We start from the raw sequence: 17,068 nt of genomic DNA on the forward strand, positions 1-17,068 counted from the left end.
CCATTCGGACGAACGGATTTTTCATCCTACGGGACGAAAACCGTCCCGTCCGGTGGTCCTTGGGACGAATTTTCGTCCCAAATTTCATCCATACCCTTGTAGGGGACGATTTTTTTGTCCAGGGACGAAAAAATCGTCCGCTTGCGTCCCTGAACTATTTCACTAGAGGGCCAGATCCGGTTCGACCCGATCGACCGGATGAGAGATCGGATCGAAGCAGTTGTCTCGCCGATAGTGTGGAGTAAGCGACCGTATAAAACGGCTTGCCCTTGCGGAAGGGCAGGCGGAGGCTGTTCGTCGTCTCCGCCATTTTCTCCTCCTCGCCATCGCCTGCGAAGCTTCGCCACCGTCGGCAATGGCCGGAGAAGATGACCCTTGGATGACGTCATCCTCCTGCTCCTTCGGCGGCTCTTCCTCCACCAGCAATGGCGACGCATCTGCCGCCGACGACTGGATCGCGCCGATTCCATATCACCAAGCCTTGTCTTCTCCGGCGATGATCCACTCGCAGGTTCTTGCGAGATCGTCAGCTTCTCCGATCTTGACTTTGAACTCCTGAATTTTCCGATTCGATCTTTGGATTTTCGATCTCCTCTGAATTCCCCGACGTTGTCGTCTTCGCTGCATTTCTTCTTCATTTTGCACTCCTGAATCCTCAAGGTTCAGGTTATCCGTCCCGTTCCTTACCGTCATCTGTCGCGCGTGGATTCCGTTCCGTTCGCGTCCATCGGCAAATTTTCAATTTGCGACACCGTAATTTCGGCTGAACCGCAGAAAGAAATTTCGAAAATCAAATGGCAGAGTTTTGCGGATGATATCTCGAAATTGGACAGAAACAAGTTTATAGTTAAATTCTGCAATTTCTGTGAGGATCAAGAACTGATAGCCTCGTGATTTGAACTGAATTCTCAGGCGATATTGGCGGACAGGCCCTCCGACGACCACTTCCACTGGAGAAAGTATGGCCAGAAATCAGAGATAGGATGCGAGTATCCACGCAGTTACTACAAATGCACCTTTCCCAAGTGTCATGTGAAGAAGCTGGTGGAGAGGGATCGCCATGGATTTATCTCAGCAATTTTCTACAGCGGAAAGCACGACCACCCGGAGAACATGCCTGCCCCCAACTCCGACTCCGAGAAGCAGCTCTGGGATTTCCCTGAAGAAGAATACGTGGAATTCTCCGCTGCCCTTGCCTTTCAAGGCAAAGACGGTGGGATAAGGAAAGAGCCGAGAGTGATCGTTCAAACAGAGAGCGAGGTGGACATCCTCGACGACGGCTACCGCTGGAGAAAGTACGGTCAGAAGGTGGTGAAGAAGAATCCCAACCCCAGGTGCGGATTCAATAAATGCTAACATGCATTATTTCAAATAATGCTAACTGAATTACCGGTCGTCCTTTTTCTTAAGCTACTACAAGTATAGTGCAGGGACGCGGACGGGACGATTTTTTCATCCCGGGACAAAAAATAGTCCCTTACGAGGATACAGACGAATTTTGGAACAAAAATTCATCCGGGGGGTCACCGGACGGGACGGTTTCGTCCAGAGTCATGAAAAAACCGTCCGTCCGGAGGTCTCAGATGATGAACAGACAAATCTGGATGGAAAAATGCCGGATTCACATCCGATGGTTGAGATGTTGCCACGTGGCTTTGCAATGACAATTTGCATCAAAGTCCCTGTATTTGTACGTGCGTGCGAATAGATGCCACTCAGAAATAATTGTACATATGTCCCTTTGTGTTCTATCTACTCAGTAATTCCCTAAAAAAATTGAAAAAAATCCATATTAATATATTAAAAATATAATATGGGTTTTTTTTTCTGGGACAAATTTTGGGATGAGAATTCATCCCGGGAGGACTGGACGGGACGAAAAACCGTCCCGTCCTTCGTCCCTGAACTTACTCTGGACGTCAGACAGGACAGAATTCATCCCGTCCCGTCCATCGTCCACGTCCGGGATGATCCAAAACTATAACTACAAGTGCACCCGCCTGGGCTGCGGGGTTCGATAAATGCTAACATGCATTCTTTCAATTTACTAACTGAATTACTGGTCATCCTTTTTCAGAAGCTATAACTACAAGTGCACCTGCCTGGGCTGCGGGGTGAGGAAGCATGTAGAGAGGACAGCCGACGACCCCAAGTGAGTGTTAACGACTTACGAGGGGCGGTACAACCACGAGCTCCCAGCTTCTAGAGGCTGCAACAATGCCGCTGCCGACGTCGCCGCCACGCGATTCAAGCGGAAGCTTGATCTATCCTTCCTCCCCTGCGACCTGCAGCGGTTCCTCTCCATGCCATGCCCACTGCCAGGTCTCGGTGGCAGCACCGCCATGCCACCCTACACCCGAGAACTCCCCCTTTCCATCCCCTTGGCTCTCCATCAAGCTCCTTGTGTCCTCCTTCCCCCCTACTTTGGCAGTGGCAGAACCGCAGCCCACCACCACCATCTCCCCTTTCCTCCCCTGACTGCCAATCAAATTACCAAACCTGACCATCCTCTTTCAATGGCCTCAAAAACTTCACCTTCTCCTCCCACTCCAACCTCCTCTCCGGCTGTGAATTCAACTCCTCACTCCCTTCGCAGTCAAAGTCTCTTAAGACGTCCCAAGACCGAGCACGCAGCCAAACACAACCAACCCCCTCTCCTCCCCTGACTCCCAATCAAATTACCAAACCTGACTGTCCTCTTTTGACACGGGGATCGATCTTCTGTGGGTGAACTGTGTGTGCATTGCTGGCGCTACCCGTGGAAAAGCGATCTAGGCGTAAGTTATTGAGATCATTCCTCGCTGTAATGATTTACGGTCGATGTGATAGGATTTTCTAGATCTTTGCAAAATTCGTCTATTGTGTTAATGCACTGACAAGCAATCATTCCAAAGGATGTTCGCAGCCACAAGAGCATCTTGAAGATCACACTGCCACCTGCTGCCGCCCTCTTGTACGACTAGCTTTGCCGCCTTCTCTCGACATCTACTCTGTCGTCTTCTCACCTCAATTGAAGACCCAACGCCTGGCGTTACCACTCCGTCTGGATGCCGCCACCGTTGCATCCCATGCCCTGCATCATAGCAGAACAGAATGTGACACGCTGCCCCATACATGCCATCATGCCATTGGTCATGATGGCGCTCATGCGGTGGCATGCCATCTTAAATACAGAGATCGGTTTGGATCTCCCCATGTATATAAGGCATGGACATCCCTCTCTTGCATTTTATGGGATTATATTCTCATGTCCCTATTTCCTCATCCTTGGTCTCTCTTCTCTCTACATATACTAGATCGTCTTTCACTACGGCCCAAGAAGCTCGAGCACAATGAGATTGGTGGCTTGCGATGAAGAGTTTTGCTTTGTGACTTGCGAGAATGATCTTCAAGGATGTTCTCCTGTGTTATCTATGGCGATGGAAGCGCCACTAGCAGTTACTTTGTGACTGATCATCTGCTTTATGATCAAGTCTCTAGAAACAATCGAACTAGACAAGTCATCGCAAACATCACTTTTGGCTAAATTTCTCTTCTCTCCTTTCTGTGTTCTTTACTCAGATGCATGATGATTTCGGTTTTAAAATCCACTGACATGTTATGCCATTGATTTGTGTAATCTATGGAATGGAAAATCTCTAGATTGATTTTATAGTTTCAGCTTTAAATGGAGAATGAAAATTGCTCCATGATCTTTAAATGTAGGTGTACTGGGCAATTATCCGGTAGCTTGAGATCATCTGATTCAGCTGTTGACGAAATTCTTGGGATTAGGCAGTCCAATTCATCAATAATTTTGCAGTTGGCCTATCATGGGGAAGTGAGAAAAAATATTTTCTCATTTTTTAGATGCAGTTGAAGGAGGTGGGATTTTTGCAATCAGCCAAGGAGGTGGGATTCGTTGTATAAGAGCAATAGAGGGAGGGTTTTCTCACGTCTCTGATGACGGTGATGCCGTCATGGTGATGTGGACGTGATGGGACGCCCAACGGAGGGACGCGTGACATAACATGACAGAATTTTTGTTTATGCTGGGATGTGTGATGGGACACTAAAGTGATGACAATTTAGTCACGTCACCGTCCGTCACATTCCGTCATCCGTTCCATCACGTCCCGGACGTGCCGTTCCCTATGTAGGACTCCCCGCTATGTGGCTATGCGGGGGCTAGATGGACCCTCAGGCTATGTGAGACTCATGGGTGGGCTTGAGTGTTCTCATTTGCCACCCTATAACTGGTGTATATGCCACTTCACTTAGCAGTTAGCTTGGCCACTGGCACAGCCCCCCTCCTTTTTTGATTTATTCTTCTCTTTTTTTGATATGTTATTCTAACACACAAATGAGAAGAATTGAAACCCTTGAAATTAATAATATTTCAAACATATTTTCAATAAGAATTAATGGGACTGTAAATTATAAGAAAAATATATTGAAATTCATATTAAAATGAAGCTAATATAAGTAAAATGATGCCACAATGACCTTTCAATATGTAGAATTATATGCCTTAATTTAGGTTCATAAAAAAATGACCACTACTTGTCCTTAATGTCTCCACACTACTGGCTACGGGATCAACCATAGTCATCATTTTATTAAAAAAATCAACCATAGTCATCATATGAATGGGGCTAGATAGTTATATTCTATCTTGATATGTTGATAACCTTCTCGAGTATCATTCAAATGAGAGCATTTGAGAACACATGCTTTATGACTAATGATCTCTGTATTATCATCTTGTCATAATTCACATAGTTAGATCATGTATTCATTGACTAAATCATAGCTATCACAGGTATAATATAATGAAAATATTATAGTAATGAGTGTTTAACGAAATATTGAATGTGCAGTTGGATCTGTGATCAGGTATATATCCAAAAGTCCATTGAGAACTAACTCCACATCCTAATTGAGAAGTGGGTGGTACTTAAACTGCCACTTGACGTACTCATTTTAGAAATGTAGTTAATTTTCCAAAAAAAATCAAATTAATGTCTTAGTTGTTAAGGATATATGAATGACTCTTGGAGGACCTAAGAGGTATTTATTGGGGACCAACAATGAAATAAGCTGCAGTTTAGATAACATAATAAATGTGTTTATAAGTTCATGCTGATTAAGTGAGCCAGCCCGCTCCCCTAGAGACGTCTTCAGAGATGCGGTCACCGCCATCACCGTTATCGGAGGCACCGCCGATCCGCGTCCAGCCTGACCCACATGCCAAGGTAATAGTGAAGATGCCCGGGTTCAAATACCCCAGGTGAAAGCATGTCCATGCTCGTTCGGTTCATTGTTTTATCCCATTCGTGTGTTTGTTTCGTCATGTTCATATTGTCGTGTGTTGCGTCATTCACGTCATCATCATGCCCATGATCGTCGAGTCATGTTCGTGTGTCATGCGTTGTTTTGTTTGTCTCGTTACCGTATGTTTTCATGTCCTTGTGCTTCTTTGGATTATCATATTTTGTCTTTGGTTTTAAAGGGGGTCTAATGTATATGGACCCCCCTTAATGGACCCTCCCTAGGGGCCCATCTTGACCCCATATATATGGGGATTAGGGGGCGTCCTAGGTCGGTTAGACCAAATTATTGAGTTTGAATTTTGTTCATAGTTGGTCTCACGAGAGAAGAAAGGGAGAGAGAAGAGAGGGAGGAGGAAGAGGAAGAAGAAGGTGGAAGGTGGAGAGGAAGGAGGCCGCCCAGGGTCAGTCGTCACAAGGACTGACCCTGGGCTCTCCCCCTCCCCCACACCTACGTGTGCTCCTCTGTTGACAGTCCCCGCGGGCTGTAGCCGCACTGAATCGCGGAGCCAGACCTCGTCGAGAAGGCTTTGCGACTATTCAAACAAGCGGCATACACGCTTGTCCTATGTGCACCAACTTGCCGGCTGGACCCCCCCTTTTACGTGCTTCTCTGTTGATGGCCCCCGCGAGCTGTAGCCGCACAGAATCGCGGAGCCAGACCTCGTCGAGAAGGCCTTGTGACTGGTTAAATGAGCGACATATGTGATCGGGAGTTTTACTCGCCGAGTCAGCGCGCCACAACAGCGAAACGGGACTCAGAGGAACGGAGTCACCACGACGTGGACCAATAGGAATCATAATAAAGAGTTTAAAAATTAAACACGTACCCCATATACTCTTTAGAGATCTAGATTAAGGATTCAATATAAGTTCAAACTTAGTATAGGATTACATATAGATAGGATACACATAGATAGGATATCACATAGATAGGATGCACAACGATCCAACGGCTCAGGTTTGTTGTAAACTAGCTGTTATAACAACTTATAACGGCTACGATTATAACAAACTAACTATATACGTTATAACTATATATCATATAAATACGAACCAACGCTTAAAATGTAGGCTTGCGGATTCTAATAACGATCTTCCATTATCTCTTGTCTCTTTCCCATCTTCTTTCTTCTTTCCATCTTTTCTTTCCTTTTCTTCTCTCCTCCTCTCCACGGTCAAGAACCATGGACAGTTTCAACAATATGCGCTCGTTCTGTGTGGGCCGACTCGCCAGCCGACTTGCGACCCTGCTCCAGCAGCGCCGCTTTGTCCTGCCCGGTGACGCCTGCCAGTACCCTCTCCGTGACCCAGACCAGGTGTGCCAACTCTGTTCGGCTACTGCTGCTCCTCTATTGCGAGCGACTGTGTCTTGCTTGAGCCACCGTCCTTCTTGATACGCTATGCCTTGCATCGACTGTTCCCGATGTCCGTTTGTATCTCGCTTGGATGGCCTTCGCCGCTGCTCAGCCGCCTTAGCCTCACTGTTGGACGTCGATCTACTGCAGAACTGAGCCAACACTGCCTCGTGGCCGCTCAACACCGTCGCGCATCTGAGCCGCCATAGCATCACACTGCCGCATGCAGTTGCCACTCCTCACTCGTCTCCTCCTTGCCTCCATTCTCCATCTACCGCTCTTGCACCGCAACACCGCTGCCAGTTGAGCCAAGACGTGGCCGCCATCGGCCCGCCTATGCCTACTCGTCCGCCCCAGCCCGTGCACCAACGAGGACATCGACGACGAGCTCGATCACCGACGAGGTACGCCGTTACCTTGCTCGTTAGTTATATTACGTCTTTCAGTATTCTTTCGGCTGCACTCCACTGCGCTCGGGCTAGTTTAGGTGAGAGATTACATCAAGAAAATTATGTCACGAGTGAATTCTTAGGTATGGGTCGAGCCCGTCTGTTATGTGTGAGCATCTAGGGACTTATTCTGTTTGATGCCATAGTTTCCGTTGTTGCTCTGGCGAGGGTCAGGAGGTCACCGTCATCATCACCTATCACCCATCCCGAAGCTTGGAGCTTGGCGAACCCCCAGGAGTCAGGGCCTGGACGTACATCCATTTAAGGTTCTTTGCATCATGTAGTTATACATTCCCTTAGGGATTTATCCATTGAACGACGTCGTTGAAGACGTCGAACATCATCTTGGTACCCGAGCACCACTTCGGTACCGATCGGATGATGTCCGACATCACATGCATTACATATGATTTCGACACCTATAGTAAGAATATATCATGTTTTGAACTAATTTATTTGAATACTTATGAAATTTATATTGATATCACTTTCTACGTATAGGACATTTTAATTACCCTAATTGACTTCTTTGAAGATATGTTTTACAACTCATGAATACATGAATTACATGCTCTGATCATCAATGAATTTGAGAAAAACGAAATTCTTGGAAAAAAGTAAAAAAATGATCATTGGATGTCACCGTTAGAAAAACAAGAAAATGCTAATTATGAAATAGTTAGAAGTATTCTTCACATGCTGATCAACTCCATTTTTTCTACACGTGATGTCCTTGAATAAGTGCACTCGTGACAAGATTATATTGAGATCATATGGAGGTTAACGTTCATTTCATAAACATGTAAACCAAAAGTTCATTTTCATAATATATTTATGAAGTTTAATGTTCATAAATATATTTTATTGCACTCTGATAACTTGCAAATTAACATGCTTAATTGATGAATATTACATTATATTTATGTGTTTTAATGATCATATTTGCATGTTATACATTTTGATTTTATTGTTATTTCTAAATTTATAGTTTTTTTTACATGGTATTTAACCTCATTTAATTGAAGAAATAACTTTTACAGGGCATTAAAAACTTGACCAGAGGTTGGTAACGGTTTTCCTATTTTTCTTGAATTTTTCCCATATTTTTTTATAATTTTCTGGCCAGTGTTTAGCCAAGAAATGATTTTTAAGAATTAAAAGAATATATTTTATTATTTATTTAGTATTTAAAAATGATTTTTTATTAAATTTATGGTGTCCACGTCATTCACCCAAAATTCGGGCGAATGATTGGAAGCTCCAAGATTAGTCAATGATAGGCTCATCATGGCATCGCGCATCGCGATGCAATAATGAGCGAATCATGTACATTGAAAAAAAAGAACTGCGGCGCGGTGAGCGAGAAGAAGAAAAAGGTATGCTGTTTTATTTATTTTGATTCTTTTCATACAATACATGCACGCGGATAATCGACTTTCGCATGCAGTTATCAAAATAGATACCTCGTATCGCAGTCGGTTAGCCACGTGCATTAAATGCACGCGGCAACCAACACACGTGCATTAAATATAAAACAAAACAAAAAAATTGTGACACGCTTTAAATATTGAAAGCCGCAGTCTATTCGCCGTGTGCATTTAATGCACACGGAAATTGACTCTGGGTTATAAATGCTAACAAAAGTGAGTTTTGTCTTTTTTCTTTTTTTATTAAAACAGGGCGAAGTGGCGTTCTCTTGTTATTCAAACGAGGCAATCATGTCGCGATGATTGCGACCCTTTGAAGCACGCAAAACATGTCAGAACGCGATCCGAGAAGGGGGGAAAACAAAAATAAAAGCATCGACCAATAAGAAAAGGGCATTTTATGATATATTTTAAAGATAAATAAAAGATCTAACAACCTGGATTAATCCTCAATAAAACCTTGATATCTTGAGATCTAGACGCCTGATTGGGCTGAAATTTTGAGGGCATGTTTGTCTTTTCCCTCTCTACAATCCAAATGGTTGGATCTTTAAATAGAGGTCTAGAGAAGGGTGAAATTTACTTTTTGAAGCTCTCCCCAAGGATTTGGCTAGGAAGGACACAGGAGTTGCTTTGTAAGTCGACAGATCTTGATTCTGCATTCAACGTTGTAAGTTTCTGATTTGTATTTTGAACTTCTTCTTGAGAGATTCTAAAACGCCTTGGCAAGGGCAAAATGTACATGCCCTAGAAGTTGTTCTGAATGAAATTAGCATTGCAATTTGAGTCTGATTTGAGATCTGATTTTTAATTTTTAGTTTTAAATAGATTTGTAACAAATCTGAATTTTTAGATTTTTAATTTAGGGTTGGATTTCACTTTTTGCCCAAATTCTTTACTTTCTCTCTCTAGTTTAATTCGTCTATTTTCTCTCTCTAGATTTCAAAATTATTTTTTTATAAATTTAATTCATTATGAAAAAAACCTAAATATAAAATTTCATCAAAAAATTTGTCCATCTTGAAGTCCAATTTCAAAACCCCCTTCTTGATTATTAATTCCCAATTTTAATTCATCAAAATTGTCTTAAAAAATTTATAATAAATGGGGAATTAATAATTCAAATTAATCTGATTATAATTACAATTATCCTATCTAAATATTAAAAATCAAATTAAAATTTTACTTTATTTTGATTAATTAAAGACATCATTAAGTATAATTAAGGTTTATTAGTTACAAAATTAATTAATTCTTGAATTAATTTATTAAAAGTTTGATAAAAATTATTGCTTTCTGCCTCCCTGTGGCCTTCCTTTCTCTATATACTGTATTTGGTGATTAGGGGTATTTATAAATTTTACTGCATAAGTCTAAAAGCCCAATCAATGATGTATTTACACATCATTTTTAGGCATATCACACTCATGACCAGATTATGTTGAGATCATATGGAGGTTAACGTTCACTTCATATACATGTATACCAAAGTTCATTTTTATAATATATTTATAAAGGATATCAGGATATGCATATGTGTGCTTTACCTCATCCTATTAATGTGAAAGGGATGGTTGATGATGTAACTATTTGTGAAATGACAACAAGATGGGGTAATGGTTACTCCTTAAGGAATTTTTTTTCTTCTGAAATGGTGCATTTAAATCCTTATATGATGTGATAAACAAAAGTCAACTAGGTTTATTTGCGTCATAGTTGTATTAGAAGTTTGCAACATGCGGCAGTGTGGACACCTGTTGGATGGATGACCATAATTATGACATACTGATGTAACACATCGACCGTAAGCGAGCGGCCCGTGTTACACCATATGGGTCTGATGAAAATATGTAAATGCCATGAGTTCAAATGAAGCAATTGGTGCAATAAAAGTCATTGAGAAGTACGTCGAAAAAGTCAGGCGATCAGGATCAAATGTTATGAATAAATGAATTTCGACCAATCATAGCCATTTTGATTGAAATTTATTTATTTTTTTGCTTCACTGGCAATGACGTGATCTTCTATTGGCTGGAAGAATTTGAATTTGCATTTTCGGGTTGCTTCCTTGAGCGGAAATAAAAACAAAGAGAAAAAAATCAAAAAACATTAGTCGTACATTTAAAATGCATTTAGCTGTGCATTTTGCACAACGTTTCCCAATCTGAGTATGCCACGTCACCTCCCATGCGCGCACATTGTATGCACCATGTGGGCGGTGAACTTTATAATGCCCATTGTCCTATTCCTCAAGGACTGTCAGATTCTCATCGGACGGCCGATATTCGACCACGTAGGTCACCCGAAAACCCCCCTTGTCATTTTGCATTTAGGTCCTTTCTAAAACATGTATTTGCTGTTTGTTGCCACCCAAAAGTAATTGCGTATACACCCTTACACATTCTCTCACCTCCAATTTTTCATAAAAACAATTAAAAAATGCTGATTAATTGCATTACAACCTGTAACTATTTAAATAATATCTTTACGCCTGCACACACGACCGTGAGCTGTTTTTATGGGCATAATTGCAACAAAAAGCTAATAAAAACCCCTAGAAGTTGAGAAATTACTTTAAAACTCGTATTTCCTTAAAAATATATCCTTTTCCTAGTTAAAATTCATTTCTTCCTCGAATAAATTTCTAAAAATTCCAATAAAATTTCATAAATTTCTAGAAAACTCAGTAATTCATCCCCACATTAATTAACATCAAAATTAAATTTTAAATCTGCTTTTTTCATTTAAACAGAACTATTTCAAGCTTAAATAAATTCCAGAAAATTCATAAAATTAACAGAAAATTAGGGAAAAATCAGAATTCACTTGGAAACATTAATTACATATAAGTATATGATAACAAATTCATTTTAAAATCTTTAAATGCATAAAATTGTGCTAATTGCTTGAAATAAAGACCAAATTTAGGGTTTTATCAATTCACATATGATTTCTTCTGGCGGCGGAGCAGTCGTAAACTAGTACTGAAAGACATAATCAACAATATAAAATAAAGGGGAGGTGTGAAGGTGACCTGTGTTCAACCCAGTCGCTCGAGGAGGCCGGGCGGTCGAGGAAGCTAGGAGCACGTTTGAGACAGAGCACGACTGTCGGAGAAAGGGAGGGTCAAGCTCAGGAAGAGTTCAACCTTGAAGCAAAGAATCATCTCCGAGATAGGTGGAGGGCATCCAGTGTTGATGTAGTAAGTGATAAAGACTTTGGGACTCAGGTGTCGGCAGGACGCACGATGCTCTTGATCAGAATGACCAAAGAATTGACGCGTTTGCTAGGTGTCAGTGAAATGGGTGGGCGACCAAACGAGTGGGCCTTCTTGCGGTGTAGCATCAACAGCTGGAAGGACGTTGGTTGGAGGGGCTCAAACGCTCGCATGTGATGGTGTGACTATCGGCGGTGGAGCGGTGGTGTTTCGTGGTGCAACACCGGAAGTTGGCAAGGAGGGGCCGTGAAGGCTCAGATGGTTGCCAAAAGCCACAGATCAACACTAGTGACGCAAAGGGGAATCCTTGCAGGGTAGCGTTGGTTCTGGTCAATGGAGATAACCGAGAACATGATCCTGGTAGTGACTGCGATTCTTTTCATTTTCTTGTTCTTTGATTACTAACTCTTCTTCGATTTCTCCAACAATGTCTTCTTCTTCTTCTTCTTCTCGTGTCCAAACAATAACTGTCTCCCAGGAACAATAACTGCCAAAACACAATTCAGATCTGGATATTTCAAATTAACATGAAAGACTCATCCACGTCCACCCCATACCATTAAATTTAGCAAGGTAGTGGTAGTTAGGGGTGGCTAATGGGCCCTTTTAAGGGAAAGCTCATTGGGCTTCCCTTAAAAGGGTCTTTTAGGGAAAAAGAGAAGTCAAATGGACTCTTCCCTTCCCCCCTAAAAGGGACAATTAGAACACTTAAATAACAAACATACACAAGGAGGAGGCCTGGACTGACGCAGGAGGGGCCTCCCTACAATCCAAAGACGATGAGAATAAATTGAGATAACCAAAGATGGGGCCCGTATATGAATAACGAGCCGCCATAAAATCAAGCAAACAATACGACACGTACCAAGATGATGCGAACACAGCTTCTCAAACCTGGTAGCGGAAATGTGGGTTCTTCATGTCGGCTCAAGCTATACGACGTGGTTGATGACAAGATTGCATGTGCTCCTTCGGAAGGTCCTCCATCACATACATGTATCTAAAAAGAGACTCCAAATAGTCTTAGTTTTAAAACTAAAATCCATCAAAGATGTTCTGTATGAAAAAAACATTATAAGGTTTTGATTGAACTCCTCAAAGCTCATAGAACATGCAGTGCACCTTGGCATCTCATGTGTTCATGACCAAACCTATCAATCAGGTTAACTTGATCTAAGGTTTATCAAACTAAGTATTACATTTATTTCAACAACTTGTCCCGTCACTCATGTATTGAGCTAATAAAGTCATTAAATGTAAGAAAATATGACCCTATAGGGCCAATTCCAAGATGTTTACTTGACATCAAATGATACACAATGTGTAAGGTATTCATGAATAGTTTTGTGAATTATAACAAGACATGTCTTAAGTGAGACACCAAAGAACGTTTTTGTTTAAATGTCCAGTTTTAAGCTGTCCTCCTTGAGTGCCACGTGATAAGAGCAAGTCATTTGGTCATTTTAACACATTATTCATCCAGGAAAAAATAAAATTCTAAACACAGTCAAATCTATAAGCTCGAGTAAGATGATGAGTAGGGTTGAATCTAGAGAGAGCTATGATTGATTTTTCTAAATGTTTTACTCGGTCAAAATAGGTCAAATTGGACCCAACGAAAGGTAATTTCGAAAAAATATATTTATTTAACTAAAATTTAAGAATTTTTCCTCAAAACATTCAAAAATTGATTTTTTAAAACTAAGGAGATAAAAGATGATTGATTGTGGAATTTTTTAGATGATATGAAATTAATATCAAATTTTGAAGTCAATGTTGTGAAAATGGCCTAATTTATTCTGTATTGTTTACCAAGCAATCAATATCAGAATTTGATAAGTGAGATATGGATAGATTACTTGTAACATAGGGTTCGGAATGCACAAAATATCCATTTGGAGCTTAAGTATCAAGATATGGATCTCGAAAGTCAATGACCAAAAATTGAGACTTGCATGAGGATGTGGTGGTCAAAGCTCAATTTATTTGAAGTTATTATATATCAAAGGAAATATGACTAAAAAACGTATTTTCAACTTATTGAGCAACGAGTGAGAAATACGGTTCTTAAGTTACCACAAAAAATTACTATGAATTTGAACGAAAATAGAGATGTAATTGAAAAGCTAGCTCATTATAAATCTAAATAAATAAACTAGAATTCTAAAAAAATAGGCATTAAACTAAGTTCAAAGCTTGTTAATCTAATTTTTATGGCATGTTGGCAGTATTGCCCCTCTTTTCTGATGGATTGACGTGATTTTTGTACCAATACGAGTGTCACGAAGTCAATAACGAAAATCACTGTATTTTTTTACCAAAGAAACACAACTACACACTGTATATTTCTCAGGTATATTTGATATGAAGAGAGAAAAACGTAAAATAGGTTCATATAAACATTAGAGATATTGGCCATCCATTTCTTTTCACAAAATCAAATGGTCGAGATCATGCCACATGGCACCATAGGATAGGCCATGTACTGCACATCATTGGGTACATAGTAGTTGCCACCTTGGAAAAAAGTCTTGATTGTTAGATCTTCATCAAGTCACTTACATTATTCCACATGAATCTGTTTAGGCTACTAATGGGCCATCATGTGTCAAGCAGACAGTGCATCAAGCCGATGTTGTTTTGCTGTCATATCAGCTGCTGTCACAGGCGCACACCTATATAATTATTTTGCTTTTTATGCCCTGAAGAATTATAAAATTTCTTAAATAAATAATTTAACTTAGAAAGTTTATTTCTTTTAACTTATAAATCCTATTAATGAAAATTTCTCCATTGGCTGCCAAAGTTTATCTTCTTTAAACCTTTGCATCCTGAAATAAGTAATTAGATAGAAAATGGTTCATTTATAGGGATCAGTAGTTTGACTTAAAAAATCAAACTACGAAAACTTTAAAAGTGGATTTTGATTCCCCAAATCTCTTCTGGCCTTTGCTTCCTTTTTCCTCCACTTAATTCCTGAAATAAATAAACTCACTAAATGTCATTAGTTTTAAATTATTTGACGTTGATAATTATCAATCATGAATGAAGAATATAATTAACTTTCAAAGAACATAAAATTTAAGACAAGTAGTGTAACATTCTAATGGTAACATATCATAAAATAATGATAACATACATCATAATCATGAGAATTAGGCATTAAATGGAGTGAATGATGATATAAATGAATGCACAAGAGGCATGTTATCACCATCTCCTCCAGGTTTGACATGACTGATCTGAAGATCATCATGGATCTTTGGTCACAATGTTCTAGAAAAAAAATCTTATGAGTTATGGACCTCATGGGTGTGCATATAATATGGGCTTCTACATAGACGAAAGTGACGTAGCCAGACAACCATGTGATGATGGACTTGAATCTGTACAAGGTGATATGACCGTCAAGTGTGTTGGTTTTCAATCTCACAGGTCTGATTTGATTCTTCATTTTTTATGCCACACAAATATCATCTTAATAAGGATTATATAAAAATGATTATGTGATACTAAACTTCAAAAACAGCTTGTGATTCTGAATTGAGCATAAAAAAATTTGGGACAAAGGATAACTGGATGCCACAATTTTTTTTTTTATATCTTTATCACATCTTGACACCACATTGTTATTTTATTCTCGTAAAGCTCTAGATTCATACTCTAATCTCAGTTGTCTTGAAACTAATTCGGTAAGTCTTGTAATCAGTCAAAATCAAATATGTAGATCATATTTGGAATGGATCTGAATTTACATTCTGACTTGAAGTATATTTTTCAATAGGTCATAAAGACAGTCTATCATCTAGAAAATAGTGAATTCAAATTTTACATCTGTTATCTTTAAGTGCTGAAAGACTCAAACGCTCACTCCCTCTTCCCATGTTGCTCATCTCCCTTGTCACTACTAGGCCCGCTGATAATATCTAATAGATAATGCTAGTTATGTATGAGTATGGCTTATATAGATATATGTTTATTTTTATTTAAACATATACTACACATTATTTATGATGAGAATTGAAAGAAAACAAATTATCTGAAAAATCCTAATTTATTTATTTACTGGTTTCTTAGACTAACCCACTTCACTTTCATGGATCAAGTTGATTATGGTCTGTAAATCAGATTATAATGAAATTTTAGTCCCGGCTTCCACTTGATATAATATTTTATTTAGTATGCTTTGATCCTGATTTTTTGCACAAGATATTTTCCAAAAATCCCGAATGACTAAAATACCCCTCAACCTTAAAACCCTAAGAAGTCAAAACTTTTTCTCTCTCTTGGGAGCTTTTGTACTCCTCTTAGCATCAGGCTGCCAGATGGAAGAGGAGAGGTCCAAGGCCCATTATGACCAATCATTGATGTTCAGGATTGTTGTGGAGATGGATTTAGGTGGAGAATCGCAGTGGGAGCAGATCTCTCATCACCCTGGCCAAGATGGGCATCACAATGGGGTTTGTGCATAGGTTTATACTTGGTTAATCCTTGTAAAACCCTCCATGGATAGTTTGTATGTGTTTTTTTATTTTATTTTACTATATTTAATCATTAGAAATGCAGAAACATACATAAATCATCTCACTTTTGATTACCTCTATTGTTTGTCTCTATGTTCGTGTGTCTTCCCCTAAACTCATTCCAAAAAATCATTTTTATTACTCTCTCATTTGAAAATAATATATATATATTAATATCATATCTATAATCTCTGCCACATCTTATCCTACATAATTTCTCCATCTTATTTCTAAAGTCACTCTCGTAGAACTTTGGGTACCTTTCTCTCATCATTTAGAAATAGCCTAATCTCATTACCTAAGCTCCCTGAGGTTTGACCCTTACTTTAGCCCTACACCAAGTGAGAATTTCATTGCATAAAATTTATTCATAATAAAGATCATTAAAACACCTAAAATCGATATCAAAAAGTTTCCATGAGATATTTCGTTCATTCTTTTGTATCTTATTTAGCAGCATATCTAGATTGGTGTCTTACGGATTGGAAACTCAGGCTATTGATTAAAGTCAAACGATATATCATTATGAGATATTTATATTGATATGTCTAATTAATAAAACCCTAAATTTATTATTTTGTTCAAGAAATTAGCTCAATTTTATGCATTTCAAGAGTTTAAAATAGGTTGTTATCATATAGTTACATGTTAATTAATTTTTCAAAGTAATGTCTCATATTTCCCTAATTTTCTGTTAATCTATTAATTTAATGGAATTTATTTAAACGTGGAATAATTATATTTAAATTAAAATGTAAGGTTTAAAATTTATTTTAATGAAAATT

At 39.4% G+C, this 17,068-nt stretch overlaps 1 protein-coding gene across 1 annotated transcript; it reads left to right on the forward strand.

The window, feature by feature from the left end:
• The first annotated feature begins 268 nt into the window (after positions 1-268).
• On the forward strand, positions 269-3,264 carry LOC144709060 (putative WRKY transcription factor 26). Its single transcript, XM_078582466.1, has 4 exons — positions 269-511; positions 913-1,334; positions 2,078-2,777; positions 2,895-3,264. The coding sequence occupies exons 1-3, from the start codon at positions 356-358 to the stop codon at positions 2,154-2,156; spliced, it is 657 nt and encodes a 218-aa protein (XP_078438592.1). The 5' UTR covers positions 269-355; the 3' UTR covers positions 2,157-2,777; positions 2,895-3,264.
• The last annotated feature ends 13,804 nt before the right edge of the window (positions 3,265-17,068 follow it).

The sequence above is a fragment of the Wolffia australiana genome, chromosome 1 (genome assembly GCF_029677425.1).
Source record: "Wolffia australiana isolate 7733 chromosome 1, ASM2967742v1".
Lineage (NCBI taxonomy): Eukaryota > Viridiplantae > Streptophyta > Magnoliopsida > Alismatales > Araceae > Wolffia > Wolffia australiana.

What these genes read in the sequence shown, in the direction of transcription:
- LOC144709060 (XM_078582466.1), top strand. Translation starts at nt 356, where the DNA reads ATGGCCGGAGAAGATGACCCTTGGATGACGTCATCCTCCTGCTCCTTC. An exon ending in CGGCGATGATCCACTCGCAG is followed by an intron (nt 512 to 912) that starts GTTCTTGCGAGA and finishes CTGAATTCTCAG; the next exon opens with GCGATATTGGCGGACAGGCC. An exon ending in AAGAAGAATCCCAACCCCAG is followed by an intron (nt 1,335 to 2,077) that starts GTGCGGATTCAA and finishes ATCCTTTTTCAG; the next exon opens with AAGCTATAACTACAAGTGCA.